The sequence below is a fragment of the Medicago sativa genome, chromosome 1 (assembly GCF_051527215.1).
Source record: "Medicago sativa cultivar Bolivia chromosome 1, Bolivia_mono, whole genome shotgun sequence".
NCBI classification, from domain to species: domain Eukaryota; kingdom Viridiplantae; phylum Streptophyta; class Magnoliopsida; order Fabales; family Fabaceae; genus Medicago; species Medicago sativa.
Genome location: NC_140749.1, coordinates 78,421,411 through 78,437,170, shown reverse-complemented (window position 1 = coordinate 78,437,170; position 15,760 = coordinate 78,421,411). Strand labels below are relative to the sequence as shown.

General features: G+C 33.0%; 1 protein-coding gene and 1 pseudogene across 2 annotated transcripts; both read left to right on the top strand.

Moving 5' to 3' along the window:
- Nucleotides 1–2,384: 2,384 nt before the first annotated feature.
- LOC146957778 (uncharacterized) lies at nt 2,385–5,119 on the top strand. Its single transcript, XM_085738963.1, has 2 exons — nt 2,385–2,584; nt 2,710–5,119. Exons 1-2 carry the CDS (start codon nt 2,572–2,574, stop codon nt 4,869–4,871), a joined length of 2,175 nt encoding a protein of 724 aa, XP_085595089.1. The 5' UTR covers nt 2,385–2,571; the 3' UTR covers nt 4,872–5,119.
- A 4,862-nt stretch (nt 5,120–9,981) lies between these two features.
- Nucleotides 9,982–12,582, top strand: LOC146957777 (uncharacterized; annotated as a pseudogene). Its single transcript, XR_015024084.1, has 2 exons — nt 9,982–10,103; nt 10,213–12,582. The product of XR_015024084.1 is annotated as an uncharacterized LOC146957777 (transcript).
- The last annotated feature ends 3,178 nt before the right edge of the window (nt 12,583–15,760 follow it).

Below are 15,760 nucleotides of genomic sequence, written 5' to 3'. Positions count from 1 at the left end.
ATTATAAAAGTTTACATTGAAAAGTGAACATGAAAATATTTTGAATAATTTTTTTTTATTATAAAGAGACATTCATTTTAAAATACGGTTATGTTAACTTGTGTCCTTAAGGCACATGTTAAGGAACGTAAAAGTAAAAATATTCCTTTAAATTTTGTGTGGTATATTTATTACAAATTCAAAAATTAAATTTAATGCATATTCCAACAAAAAATTAATTAACTTGTGTCTTAAGGTCTCAAGATAGCTTTTCCCTTTAAAATATTGAATTTGTATTACAAATAACAAGATCCATATTTTGAATATGTCTTTCTCGTGTTCTTGAAATTTGAAAAATGGAAAAAGATGAAAAGCTCTGTTTTACATCGGATAGATCACATCACATGCTTTGTGCTAAACAACGACAAAAAAAAAATCACATGCGTTTTATGCAACCGATGATAATTCGGATAACATGATAGATCTTTAAAAAAGAAAGTTAACATCCTTTATGGGACCGAGGGAGTATATTCCACTTTACATTTATGATAGTGGAAAATACACCAATACTTAACAAGTGCACTTAAAATTATTTTTCTCTCTCCTTCATTTATACATTTTTCTTAATACATGTGAAATGAGCTTTTGGCTCAGTTAATCCGGGACGGATGGAGTAATACAAACTATTTTTTTTAATCCACAAATATTATTACTTTATTGTTTGATACAATACATTACAATGAAAATCATCACCTATCCATTTGTTGAAAATGAGATAAAATGACATCATTGCTAATTGTTAATAGAACATTTCTTAGCCACTGATTACCCATTTTATTACATAGGTTACTCTTCCCAACTTTCATAGCTAAAAAAACACGTTCAACACTTGCAGTTGCTACCGTGCGTGTGTGCTATATGTGTTTTATCTATTAAAAATAAAAAAAAAAAATAGGAAAAAGCATGTGGAGCTATAGTCCCATATAGCTCCAACATGCATCCGTCCCTGAATTCCTTGATTAGCAAGGATGGAATGGGTCATGGTAATATTTTGTTAATTAACGGCCTAATGGCTAAATACACAAATAAACAAGGTTAGGGAGTGTTGTAGGTTTAAACCAACACGCTCAACAATAATATGCAAGAGTTGGGATTTGAATATTAAACTTTTCATTTTTTAGGATACAAATCTTGATTTCCCCACATTTTTACATTTAAAGTGTGTGAATCCGATCACTATATTATTTGATTAAAATAAAAGACAATCACGGTAAGTGACGGATAGAGTAAATACCTTAATACAATATACATTAAATTAAATGTAAATATTCGTATGAAATAATTTTAAATTAAATAAAATGAACCCCAAAATAAATTAAATTAACTATAACGAAATTTTAAAAGAGTTTTTTTAACAATAAATTTTAGACTATTACTTTTCCCACCCCAAGGCAGTCTCATGCACCCTGTAAAATTTTCAAAAATGCCCCTTTGCAATTCGGATTTCATAATCCGGACTATGCTTATGTATAATCAGCGATCATAATTTCTCTCATTTCAGCAATTTTGAATTTTGCTTTTAAAAACAACCAAAAAAAGGGTCTATTCATGTCAAATAAAATCATAAAAACACAAGGATGAGAGTTGGGAAGATTAATATTGTCCGTAAAATGACTATCCATGTTACAAACATGTTTGGAATTGGTGCTGAAGCAATTTGGATTACGTAATCCAAACTGTACTAGCACCATGAAAAAAGGGTCTAAACGATGAAATTTTGGATTTTGAGGGCGGAGTCTCGTAAGAAGTTCCTTCTAAGGGAGTCTTGATCATAAAAACACAAGGATGAAAGCTAAGAAGATTAATATTGTCCTTAAAATGACTATCCATGTTACAAACATGTTCAGAATTGATGCTGGTGTTGTCCGGACTACGTAATCCGAACTGCATAAGCACCATGAAAAAATGGTGTTTAGGGGTGTTCGGATTCTATAATCCGAAAAAATCAAATAGTGCGCCCTATTTTTTTTTGTTGAGATTTTCGGATTACAAAATCCGAATTGGTGAAAAACTCATTTTTTTCACCCTATAACAAAGGAAGACACCAGTTCGGATTTTAAAATCCGAAAATTTCAAGGAAATTTTTGAAAAAATAGGGCGTGTGAGAAATGGATAGGATGAGAAAAGTAATGGTCTAAATTTTAAAAGTGTTAGTATGATAATTGATATTAACGACACTCACTTTTCGTGCGACATCTAGTTAATCGCGTCTAAAAATGTGATCGATTTAGTAGAGTCAAAAAATTTTAATTAACTATCTACTCAAAAAATTTAACTATATTTTTTACGTGATTAACCAAAGTTTGCGGCCGCAGTGTATGCACGAGTTGTGTTTCATGAAATATTTTTGTATTGATATGGTATGCATGATGGTAACAACAAAATAGACTACTTGGATAAACAAGGACAGCTGAAAGCGTTGCTCGGCAGGAATTAACAAGATGATGTCAATGGCTTTCCAATTCAACTAGTTCTTATGTGCATTGCATCGAAAGAAAATAGCAATCAAAAGTTGAAGCACAAAAGCAAGCAATGTTACTCGCAGGTAAGACATACAAATGTTTGTTTCAGTATTTATAATTTATTACTCAGTAGTATGTGGCCATATACTTTCCTTTCTAAGTTTAAGGTAGCAAAAAAAACTTGACATAGATATGTTCCTTTTTTCAGTTGTCGCCAGTTTGATTGTATATTCAAGAGAATCAGTATCAGATCGCCAGAGTACTCTAAGTCAGGCAAATGTGTGGAATGTTTTGGAACTTCGGATTCTGGTTGCGCTTAGCCTCTTCTTGCAAATAGTACTCATTTTTTTGGGAAACCGGAGGAAGTATATAGCTAAAATATGGCTACAATTGCCCATATGGTTAATCTATCTGTCAGCTGATTGGATTGCTACCCTTGCTCTAGGAATTCTTTCCAAAAACACCAAAGATCATAAGGCAGACCCCAACTTCGTAATTATGGCCATTTGGGCACCATTCCTTCTTGTTCATCTTGGTGGTCCTGACACAATCACTGCCTACTCTCTTGAGGACAATGAGCTTTGGTATCGACATATGCTTGTGTTACTCTCTCAGCTAATAGTTGCAGTTTATGTTGTTTACCGGTCTTGGAACGGAAGCTCCCTAAATTATGTCACCATTCCTATTCTTGTGGCTGGAATAGTCAAATATGGTGAAAGGAGTTGGTCTTTGTGGTCCGGAAGCAGCAAAGGATTCAGAGAATCAATTCTCCCTCCTCCGGACCCTGGACCAAATTATGCCAAGTTCATGGATGATTACACTGCTAAAAAAGATGAAGGATATCATGTTACCTTAGATGAAGTTAACGAAACTACTCCCTCATTGTTAGATCATAATTATCAACGGGAAACCCAAATACAAAATCCAAATATTCCATATGCTAGAGCTTTACAAGATGGATTCAAATTCTACAAAATTCCCGAGTGCCTGTTTGCGGATCTCATCCTTAGTTTCCAAGACCACAAAACCAGCCAATTTTTTTTTCAGAAAATGGATTGGCAACACGCTTTTGAAGTAATTGCGGTTGAGCTAGGGTTGGTGTATGATATGCTCTATACAAAGGCAGTGTTAACATACTCCAAACGTGGCATCTTCCTTAAATCTGTGAGCATTTTCTGTACACTATTTGCATTGATTATCTTTTCTTTTCTAATATATAAAGGAGAAATAAACCAACACGACCTACACATCAAAGGACCCAAACACTTAAATTATGACTACATTATCACCATTTTGCTTTTTACTGGGGCTATTATTTTGGAGATATATGCAGTCATTGTTTTACTTTCTTCAAGTCGGGCAATGTTTTGGTTCAGCAACCATAATAGTCGGAGGGTTAATCTTCTCTACAAACTAATCTCATGCTTTCAATTTTTTCTTAAACTTTCACACACTGTCACATGGTCTAATCTTATGTCACAATTCAACCTTATTAGTTTTTGCTTGAAAGATGAGCCAGTCAAATGTATTGAAATCCAGAAATTCCTTTGCATCTATAAATTCTTCGAGAAGTTTTACTATCAAAAAACACAAGAGGTTTGTCCCAAATTGAGAAAACTCATATTTGACCAACTCATGGAGAAGTCTGAGGAAGCAACAGATATTAGAGCTTGTAAAAAGTTATGCTCTCAAAAGGGTGATCGGGTTCTTGACAAATGGAACTGTCATGTTCAAGACATTAACCAGAGCATTAGAGAGGTTGAGTTTGACCAGAGCATTCTGCTTTGGCATATTGCTACAGACCTTTGTTATTCTTCAGATGATAATGAGCCTCGAAACTTAAATCCCAATTCTCTCCAAAGTTGCGATACAAGCAAATTGTTGTCGGATTATATGTTATATCTTCTTGTTATATGTCCTTTTTTGTTGCCCAATGGAATAGGACAGATCAGATTTGAAGACACATGTGCAGAGGTGGATGAACTTTTGAAAGACAGAAAATACATAAAAAAAAGAAGTGAAGTTTTCAAGGTGATACTTAGAGTGAATACAGATATTCCACCATCAGAGGTTAAAGGTGATAGAAGCAAGTCCGTGTTGTTTGATGCGTGTAGGCTTGCCAAATCGCTGCAGTCTTTAGAGACGGAGGAGAATTGGTCTAAAGAACAGAAATGGGAAATGATAAGTCATGTTTGGGTGGAGATGCTGTCTCATGCAGCAAGTCAATGTAGAGGGCTTCATCATGCTAAGCAGCTTAGCCAGGGTGGCGAGTTGCTTACCCATGTCTGGCTTTTGATGGCTCATTTAGGTATAACGGAACAATTTCAGATTTCTAAAGGTCATGTAAGGGCAAAGTTGAAGCTCTCATAAAATGTCTGGTAAGCGAGTAGTTTAGAGTTCCTCTTACTTCCATCATTAGCTTGCACATTTGGTTTCTTGCGCTTTTTCTCTAACTCAAACATATGTCCTTTTACAGTGTCTCTAATGACAAAGCAATGAAGCATAGGAGTATGCCTTCCTATTTTGTGTTTAACTAATGTAATGATGTAATCTTGAAATTTGGTTAGTATTTTGTTCAATATGTAAAACTTCGTTCTGTACGATACTGTAAAATGGTGATTTGTTTGTTATATTTTTAATGTGAGTTCTGAAAATGAATGTCACACTGCCGTATTTCCCTTACCTGATTAGAGTTTATTATGTCTTTTATGAACTGATGATTTAAGCTGTGGATTATGAACCATTGATTGTCTCATTCCACTCTCATTAATCATATTCAAGAATTCAAATCCTACTGAAACAATTTATTCAAAAAGATATCTACAATTCACTTCCTTTTGACTACATCAGTTAGAAATAGTTACAACAAACTCCACTGTTAAAAGTAACATCCTAACTAACTAACTTTCTTCTAGAAAACACTTCAAATTTTGGGACTTCTAGCTCCCAAACTAGACCGAACAGCAAAAGATTTTATTTAACGACACTTGACAATGCCATTAGTCTTCCACATTACAAAATTAACTACAAAAACAGATCCGTGAATTTAAAAAGGGGTTAAAAAAACATTGAAATCATACCTGAACCATTTTCCGAAATTCAGTTGTACGATGTGGACCATTTGGATTACTTGCATACCTGCCTTTAGTAAACTATACCGTATAGGAATGTCCGAATTGTCCATCACTGTGGTAATTATAAACTTAGCCTCATTTGTATCCATCAATGTTTTGGATGGTTGTAACAAGTGCTTGTTGCTGGTCTGAATCAGGTGGCAACCTTTTCAGCATCAATGTAATCAAGAACGTGTTATATCACATATCTTAGATAAAAGCTTCAAAACAAAGAGATTAGAAATCAATTTTCCAAAAGTAAAAAGAAAAATATGAGATGTCAGTTGTGATTGGTAAAAAATGAGAAGGCAGACACAAAGAACACATATATTCACAGAGATACATATGAAAAGATATGATGACATATGAGTATCACAAGCAAAAGAAATAGAATGGGAATATATTGTATGTATGTATGTATGTATGTATGTATGTATGTATGTATGTATGTATGTATGTATCATCAGTGTCTTTGAATAAAATTAAAGATTTGAATAAATAGTTATCTGAATATCTTGTATGCATTTCATGTATGCTTATATATGAAACAAGATTAAGCTGAAAAGCTCGCCTGATGAAAGTCTGGTTAAATACAGAAAAAGAAGTCTGCTTAGATAAGCGAGTGAACAGATACTTCCATTTCTCTTCTAGTCGTTGTTGTGGATGAAAGAGAGAATGTACACCACATGCATGCCTCTTATGAAAATATCAATCACTCACAAGAAGTCAAAACCCTTTTCAATTAATCCCCCATTAGAGCATCACAATGTATCAATCCATTCTTTTGGTAGATTCCATCATCACTGATTTATAATTTTTAATAGTAAATACCAAATAAATATTCAATCCCTATAATGAAATATTTCACACAAATTTCTTAAATTAAATCCACTAATAATTTTATAGAAAATGCTAACTTTAAGAAAAATATGCATTTAAATAGTATAACTATTTTCTAACTTGTGTAGTGAATGTATCTTATAAGTGTAACAAAATATTATTTTCAATACAAAATTTACTTTTTCTTTTTAACAAATGTTCTAATTTTAATATATCATTACATTTTATTTTATTTTATTTTATTTTATTTTATTTTATTTCAATACTCCCTCCATCCTTAATCAAAAGCACGTTTTGAGATTTTTTTTTCCCTAAATATAAACTCTTATGCAAATTACTAGATATATTTATTATTTTTTTCTTAAACATATCCCTAATTAATACTACCAACTTCTTTTGAAATAGGAAAAAGTCAAATTTAATGTACATATAAACAAATGACAATTTAGTAATAGTCACACACAAAATAAACACACTATTTGCACTACTACATTCGTCCCAGAATATAAGACCCTTTTGAAAAAATAAAGAAAATTAAGAAAGTTAATATTTATATTAAAGTTGTTTGTAATCAGCGTAATCCCCAATGGGGTATCTATTAAGCACCAAGGCTAATGGAGTTAAGCCTCCTGCGTTGAGGATGATCTTTGTTCCAACATTGGAAGGAGACCAAGTCATATGCTGCTACAGACATGGTTCTCTGATCAATTTAGTGGAGAATAGAGGAATTCTTCTGGTGTGATTTGTGAGTATCAATGAACTTTAAACGAAACTGATCATTGTATGATATTGAAAGTTGGACATTAAAGAGCTAATAATATATAGCTAACTTTAAAGAGATATGATGAGAATGTCTTAAATGGTATGAACATATATTGAAGGTCCATAGAATAGAAAGAAGCACTTGTAAATAACATAAATTATAGAGGACAGTCTCATGGTTACAACTTACAAGTGAAGGGAGACTAAAAAAAACCACAGGCTTAATCATTAAGAAAAGTATGGATTTAACTAGTATCATAGGTTGTTCCAATGAGGATTTTCCTCTCAGGCACCACCAAATCAAAGTCGGCCACTATAATTTGGTGAAGTTCATACAGATAAAAAAAATTCTATAATTATTTCCATGCCAATAAACCAGTACTACACCAATAAACTAGACTTCACCAATCAGTGCCAAAAATATTAGAACACACACCGAACAATTAGGTACAACAGAAATATTGCAGCCAAAATTCTCAGCCATTTGCAATATATAACAGACCAAACTCAGCACACATGACCTTCCACCCTCTTAAGCAAACCACCAAACACAAGTTTCTCAACCCCAATTGTCCCACCCACAAACTAAAAAAAAAAATTGTCTTGTCAATGACAGTGGTGAGACATCAAAATAACTACAAAAAAAAATGTATGACTCGCTACTGACATTGGCGAGTCAGCGCAGATTGACACAAAACTATTATTGGTGGTAGTATAGTATGACCAGTAAAGCTAATGGGTGTGAAATTACTAGTACCACAATTCAAAAACAAAAATGATACGTACCTACAACTATTTTGAGACTATTTTTTAACATCTTTTTAAATAATTCTATCTTTTATATTTTTATTGTGTTTTTATTCTTTTCTTTCGTTTTCTATTTATTGTTTTTGATTTTTTTATTATTTTTATTAATAAAAAGATAGAAGAAAAAATTTGTCTAAAAAATTGTCACTAAATAATTATATAAATATCATTAATTAATAGTTTGAGAAATCATATGGGCATAAATGTTTCGTACAAGATGAGTTCTTGTTGTTTGGCATTTTTCAATCATGACATGGGACACAACTCAACATGCCAGGTTGATTATGTGTTCACTTTTTTTTTTATAAAAAAAGGTTCATTAAATGTACAACAAAAATACAATCAAATAGATCACTCTTTCTTCTGTCACAATTTTTTAGATAACTTTTTTTTTCTCTTTTTATTGATCAAAAAGAATAGAAAGAGAAAAAAGAAGAGAAAGTGAAAATACAATAAAAATATGAAAGTGTGTTTGATCCGCTTCAAAATAAAGGACATGACAACTCTAGTTGATTGTAAAACTGTATCACAAACATGACAAATGGGGAAGGGGCAAGGACATGACAGAAATTGAAATTTATGTTCTTCACTAAAACGTTTTGTTCTAAGTACAAGTTATTTAAAAAAAAATTATCTTGTGTTATTTTGTTGTTTTGTATGGTTCTAGCTTGTCCCGATATTATCTCTATTATTGACCAGAACAACTACATGTAGAACATGTATGTCCTACTAATGAGACAATCCACAAATCATATGAACGTCGTTTTGTTTCGTGTGCTATAATTTTTGCACTTTTTGGTAATGGCATGACCTGACAATTGATATGATTTAGGAATAAGTGGACGGAGATATTTGTGGGTGGTGTTCGTATATGGGGAAGACTAACGAGTGTCTTTAGGACATTGGTTAGAGTACTAAAAATGATAAGTTTATATAAAAATTTATGTAATTATTACATTGACAAAAGGAATAAGTTGCATTTTCAAGACAAAATTTCTTTTAGTAGAATCCTTAAACAATGTTTTTAGGACACTCGTTAGCAAAACTCTTTGTATACTAATAGTTTTAACACCTTACACAAATATGAAATTTTAAATAACATACGAATATTAATGGAAATACAATATAAAATGTTTTTGTTCGAAGGAATATAATTATAAAATGTTAACACTTATGCTTCTTCAAAAAAAAAAATGTTAACACTTATAATTTTTTTTTTTTTAATTCAGAGTTTGCTACATAAAACTCTATAACCATTTATATTTTTCAAAAAGTATGTAAATTTTAGACTTTCTCACTCGCGTCAAGCCAACATCATCAAGCAAACCCAAGTGGATTAACTAATTTCCTAGTTTTATTCCCATAATTATGACTTAATATTAAGTAACTTGAAGAGCAAAAGGTGAAAAAAAGAGGAAAAATATAATATCTTCCTCACTGTGATATCATATGAGATCTATGTGATGCTTTAGGTCATGTTATCCTCTAAAGCAACAAAATGACAAATAAAGTGAGAGTTTAAAGGTTTATCAAAGAAAGCATGCTTAAGATTTAACTCAAACAAGGAAGGGATCCCATTAAGAGAGTATATAGTGTTATTGCAACCTAGAGCCAATAAAAACACCAACTCATTTGCCATAACTCAGTAGTCATATAAATATACCCTTGCATAGTGATTCATATTTTTTCCACTAAGCATTTGACTTACTTTATGGAAAGACCAGATAAGTATTACAAAATAAAAGAAAGTGACTTTTAAATTCTTATTATTGATTTTTCACTTTTAACATATGATATGTTACTTCTTTGTTGTGAACATAACAAAATATGCAGGCATAAAGTTCACCTTGGGTTGGGTAGGGTAACATAGTCAAAGCAATCCTATCTTTCAAAACCTGAAGGTATTGCTCTGTCAGGCATTAACAAGTCACTTTTAATTTTTTTTTTTTTTTTGAAGGAAGTCACTTTTAAATTAATGTCTTCCCATTATTTCCACTATTTCGCAATCATATAGTTTTGGCATTGCTCAAACAAAATAGCAATCAAGTAGAAGTACAAAATCAAGCAATGTTACTCGCTGGTAAGACAGATGTTTGTTTCAGTATTTATTTATTTATTCATTTCAATATTTGTCCTACTTTCCTTTCTAAGCAAACAATTGACATAGATATGTTTTTTGTTTTCTTCAGTTGTTGCTAGTTTGATTGTATATTCAAGAGAAACAGTACCAGATAATCAGAATACTCAAAGTTTTACAAAAGTATGGAATGTATTGGAAGTTCGGATTCTGGTTGCCCTTAGTCTCTACATGCAAATGGTACTCATCTTTTTGGGAAACAGAAGGAAGTATATAGCTAATATATGGCTACAATTGTTGAACTGGCTCACCTATTTGTCAGCTGATTGGACTGCTACCCTTGCTCTTGGTGTTCTTTCCAAAGATCATAAGACAGACCCTAACTTCGTAATTATGGCCATTTGGGCACCATTCCTTCTTGTGCATCTTGGTGGTCCTGACACAATCACTGCCTACTCTCTTGAAGACAATGAGCTTTGGTATCGACATATGCTTGTGTTACTCTCTCAGCTAACAGTTGCAGTTTATGTTGTTTACCGGTCATGGAACGGAAGCCCCCTTAATTATGTCAACATTCCAATTTTTGTGGCCGGAATAGTCAAATATGGTGAAAGGAGTTGGTCTTTGTGGTCTGGAAGCAGCAAGGGATTCAGGGAATCCATTCTACCTCCTCCGGACCCAGGACCAAATTATGCCAAGTTCATGGACGATTACACTGCTAAAAAAGATGAAGGATATCATGTTACATTAGAGGAAGTTGATGAAACAATTCCCTCATTATTGGAACATAATTATCAAGGGGAAACCAAAATACCAATCCAAATATTCCACATGCTCGAGCTTTACACGATGGATTAAAATTCTACAAAATTCCTGAGTGCCTCTTTGCAGATCTCATCCTTAGTTTTCAAGACCACAAAACCAGCCAATTGTTTTTTCAGAACATGGATTGGAAACATGCTTTTGAAGTAATTGCGGTTGAGCTAGGATTGGTGTATGATATGCTATATACAAAGGCAGTGTTAACATACTCCAAACGCGGAATCTTCCTTAAATCTGTGAGCTTTTTCTGTACGCTCTTTGCACTGATTAGCTTTTCTTTTCTGATATATAAAGGAGACGTAAACCAACACAACCTACACTTAAATTATGACCACATTATCACCATTTTGCTTTTTACTGGGGCTATTATTTTGGAGATATATGCAGTCATTGTTTTACTTTCTTCAAGTCGGGCAATGTTTTGGTTCAGCAACCATAATAGTCGGAGAATTAATCTTCTCTACAAATTCATCTCATGCTTTCAATTTTTTTTTAAACTTTCACACACTGTCACGTGGTCTAATCTTATGTCACAATTCAACCTCGTTAGATTTTGCTTGAAAAACGAGCCAGTCAAATGTATTGAAATCCAGAAATTCCTTCGCATCTATAACTTCTTCGAGAAATTTTACTACAAAAAAACACACGAGGTCTGTCCCGAATTGAGAAAACTCATTTTTGACCAACTAATGGAGAAGTCTAAGGAAGCAACAGATGTTAGAGCATGTAAAAAGTTATGCTCTCAAAAGGGTGATCAGGTTCTTGACAAATGGAACTGTCATGTTCAAGACATTAACCGGAGCATTAGAGAAGTAGAGTTTGACCAGAGCATTCTGCTTTGGCATATTGCTACAGATCTTTGTAATTCTTCCGATGATAATGAACCTCAAAACTTAAACCCCGCTACTCTCCAAAGTCGCTATACAAGTCAACTGTTGTCGGATTATATGATATATCTTCTTGTTATATGTCCTTTTTTGTTGCCCAATGGAATAGGGCAGATCAGATTTGAAGACACATGTGCGGAGGTGGGTGAACTTTTGAAAGAGAGAAAATACATAAAAGAAAGAAGTCAAGTTTGCAAGATGATACTTAGAGTGAATACATATATTCCGCCATCAGAGGTTAAAGGTGACAGAAGCAAGTCTGTGCTGTTTGATGCGTGTAGGCTTGCTAAATCACTGCAATCTTTAGAAACGGAGGAGAATTGGTCTAAAGACCAGAAATGGGAAATGATAAGTCATGTTTGGGTGGAGATGCTGTGTCATGCAGCAAGTCAATGTAGAGGGCTTCATCATGCTAGGCAACTTAGCCAGGGTGGTGAGTTGCTTACCCATGTCTGGCTTTTGATGGCTCATTTAGGCATAACTGAACAATTTCAGATTTCTAAGGGTCATGTAAGGGCAAAGTTGAAGCTCTCATAAAATGTTTGGTGAGTAATTAAGCGTTCTTGTTACTTATGTCTTTTTTGTGTGCCTTCCCATTTTGCCTTCAACTAATGTAATGATGTAATATAAATTTGGTTAGTGGTTTGTTGCATATGTAAAACCTGGTCGTGTAAGACACTTTAAAATGATGAACTGTTTGTGTCTACTGACTGAATTTTGAAAATGAATGTTACTACTGCCTTACCTGGCTAGAATCTATTATATCTTTTAACTCATCAATTCCTTAAATCTCTTAGCTCAAACAAGTTGAGCTACCAAACCCCCCAAGAGAATTGGTCTAAAGAACAGAAATGGGAAATGATAAGTCATGTTTGGGTGGAGATATTGTGTCATGCAGCTAGCTAATGTAGAGTACTTCATCATGCTAAGCATCTTAGCCAGGGTGGCGAGTTTCTTACGCATGTCTAGCTTTTGATGGCTCATTTAGGTATAACCGAACAATTTCAGATTTCTAAAGGTCATGTATGGGCAAAGTTGACGCTCTCATAAAATGTTCGGCACGGCAGTAGTTAAGAGTTCCTAGTACTTCCATCGCCAGCGTGCTCTATTAATTTCTTGCGCTTTTTCTCTAACTCAAAGATATGTTTTTTTACAGTGTCGCAAATTACAAAGCATAGGAGTGTGCCTTCCTATTTTGTGTTTAACTAACGTAATAATGTAATATTGAAATTTGGTTAGTATTTTGTTCTATATGTAAAACTTGGTTCTGTCCATACTGTAAAATGGTGATTTGTTAGACTTTGTTTACTGTGAGTTCTGAAAATGAATGTCACACTGCCTTATTTTCCTTGCCTGATTATAGTTTATTAGGTCTTTTATGAACTGATGATTTAAGCTCTGGATTATGAACGATTGGTTGTCTCATTCCACTCTCATTAATCCTACTGAACAATTTATTCAGTTAGAAATAGTTACAACAAACTCCACTGTTAAAAGTAACATGCTAACCAACTTTCTTCTAGAATACACTTCAAATTTTGGTACATCTAGCTCGCTAACAAAACAGAACAACAAAAGATTTTATTTAACCAACAATGACAATGTCATTACTCTTCCACATTACAAAATTAACTACAAAAAGAGATCCATGAATTTAAAATGGGGTTGCAAAAACATTGAAATTATACCTGAGCCATCTTACGAAACTCAATTCTACGGCTTGGACCATTTGGATTACTTGCATAGATGCCTTTCAGTATCAATGTATCTATCAGAGTAGTTAAGTCCGATAACATAAGACGATTCAAATCAGTATACTCAAGAACGTGTTACATCGCAAATATTAGATTAATGCTTAAAAAAACAAAGATTAGAAATCAAGTTTCCAAAAGTAAAAAGAAAAATATGAGTTGTCAGTCGTGATTGGTAAACATACGAGAATACAGCCAAACACAAAGAACACATATTACCTTTAACTATTATCTACTCTTTGTACAGAATCAAACAAACCACACAATTGAGCAACCATTTCGGTATAAACCAGCATTCGATTTTTTCGGCATTTACTCGTTTCAATGAGATTTTCACATCAAACCAGAGGGAACACCAAGAAAAATCCATCTTCACTAAAATTCTAGGTTGCCTTTGGAAAATAGTATAAAGCCTTGTCTAAATTTTAATTTTAGTGCTTAAGGAATATACATGTTTTTCAAAGGTGACCTAGATGATTATGATTTCTGTATTCAAAAAAACATCCCTTATAGCAAACTTTTAGAAAAGATAAAATCATCTTCGAATAAAATTAAGGACGTGAATAAATAGTTATCGGAATCCCTTATATGCATTTCATACATGGTTTTAACTAATCAGAGTCAAAATTAAGAAGAGATTCCCCTCAAAAAAACATTAAGGCTATGTTTGGATCGATGAAACACAACAGAGCCTAGCGGAATGGAAGTCAATGAAATGGAATGAAATAGAGAGTTATTCTATTGTTTGGATATTTTATGACGCATAATGTTTCCACTCCATTGTTTGGAAAGTGGATGGAGTGGAACAAATTATAATTTTTTTATTTCATTTTTACCCTTAATTTAAAAATATTATTGTGTAAAATCAAGCTTTACTAAAATCTTATCTTATTCAAAACTAAACAATGGAATGTGTTCCATTGTATTCAATTCCATTCGTTTTATGCAAATCTAAACAATGAAATCTAATCACTTACCATTCCATTTCATCTCATCAATCCAAACATAGCTTAAGAAGAGGTTAATTGCATAAAAAGAAGAGGTAAAATCAACCATAAATTTGGGAAATTGAATTTTATATTTATTCATTACTTGGAATTTGTATTGCTAAATTGTTCTTTTTTTTTTTTTTACTGAATCGGCTCCGGTGTGTTTCATTTCTCTTTGTCGTTGTGTAGATGAAAGAAGGGGAAACAACCATTTTGGTCCTTGTGCATCCGTTGTTGGTCTTTGACTCAAAGAAAAATGCGGAACAGTCCCTCAATCCAAAATCCGTTAACCACTTTGATCTCCGGCATTAGATTTGACCATTAACTCCACACACAAAACTGAACTGACCTTTTTTTCGCTGACAAGTAACACATGTAGCATTAGGGACAAAAATGAAAGAAAAACACATCTGGATACTTTTTCAATTAGTAGAATCCCAGTTTCAATTATCCCTTCATCAAATCCCTAATCCTACTCTTTCTTCTTCATCTTGATTCCATCCAATCTTCCTCAATCATCCTCAATAAGCTAGTGAGAAATGCTTTTTTGTGTTACCAAACATGTATTACCTATCCAAAACAAGCTTATAAGCTAGTTTGATAAGGGATAAGCTATCTTATTTGTGTTACCAAACACAACCTAAGTCAATCTAACTTATTTCTACCTTAGCTGTAGGGTTTCACGTGCAAATTGTTAAGTAACTTAGTTGTCGTAATTTCACCTTCCAAAGGTGAATAAATGAGGAATCCTAGATTCGAACTCTGACTTGTATATTGCAATATCCCTGCCAACCGAGTTATGCTCACATGAACAAAGCAATAATTAATCTAAAGTTGGTTCACAATCAATTTGAAACTTATAAAATTGTATAAAAATACTTTCCAATTTAGAACAAATTATTTGACAATTCAATTGCTTGTAAAAAAAATTACATTCATCCATCAGTATTTGATGAACTCCAAACAAACAAATCAGAACAGCTACTCCATCTTAATAATATACAAACATGAAGCAACAAATAGCAACTTTTTTTACACCAATCCAATGTGGCACATCCTCAATCCAATGTGTCAACTTCTTAAGCACCCAATGCCAAATCATCACTTCTATAAAGCTCATTTTATCATCAAAAATAGTAAGTAGGAGCTGAAAATGATGTAATCCACATTTTTTCACATTTTTAAAATCATCAAATTCATTTTATGGCATT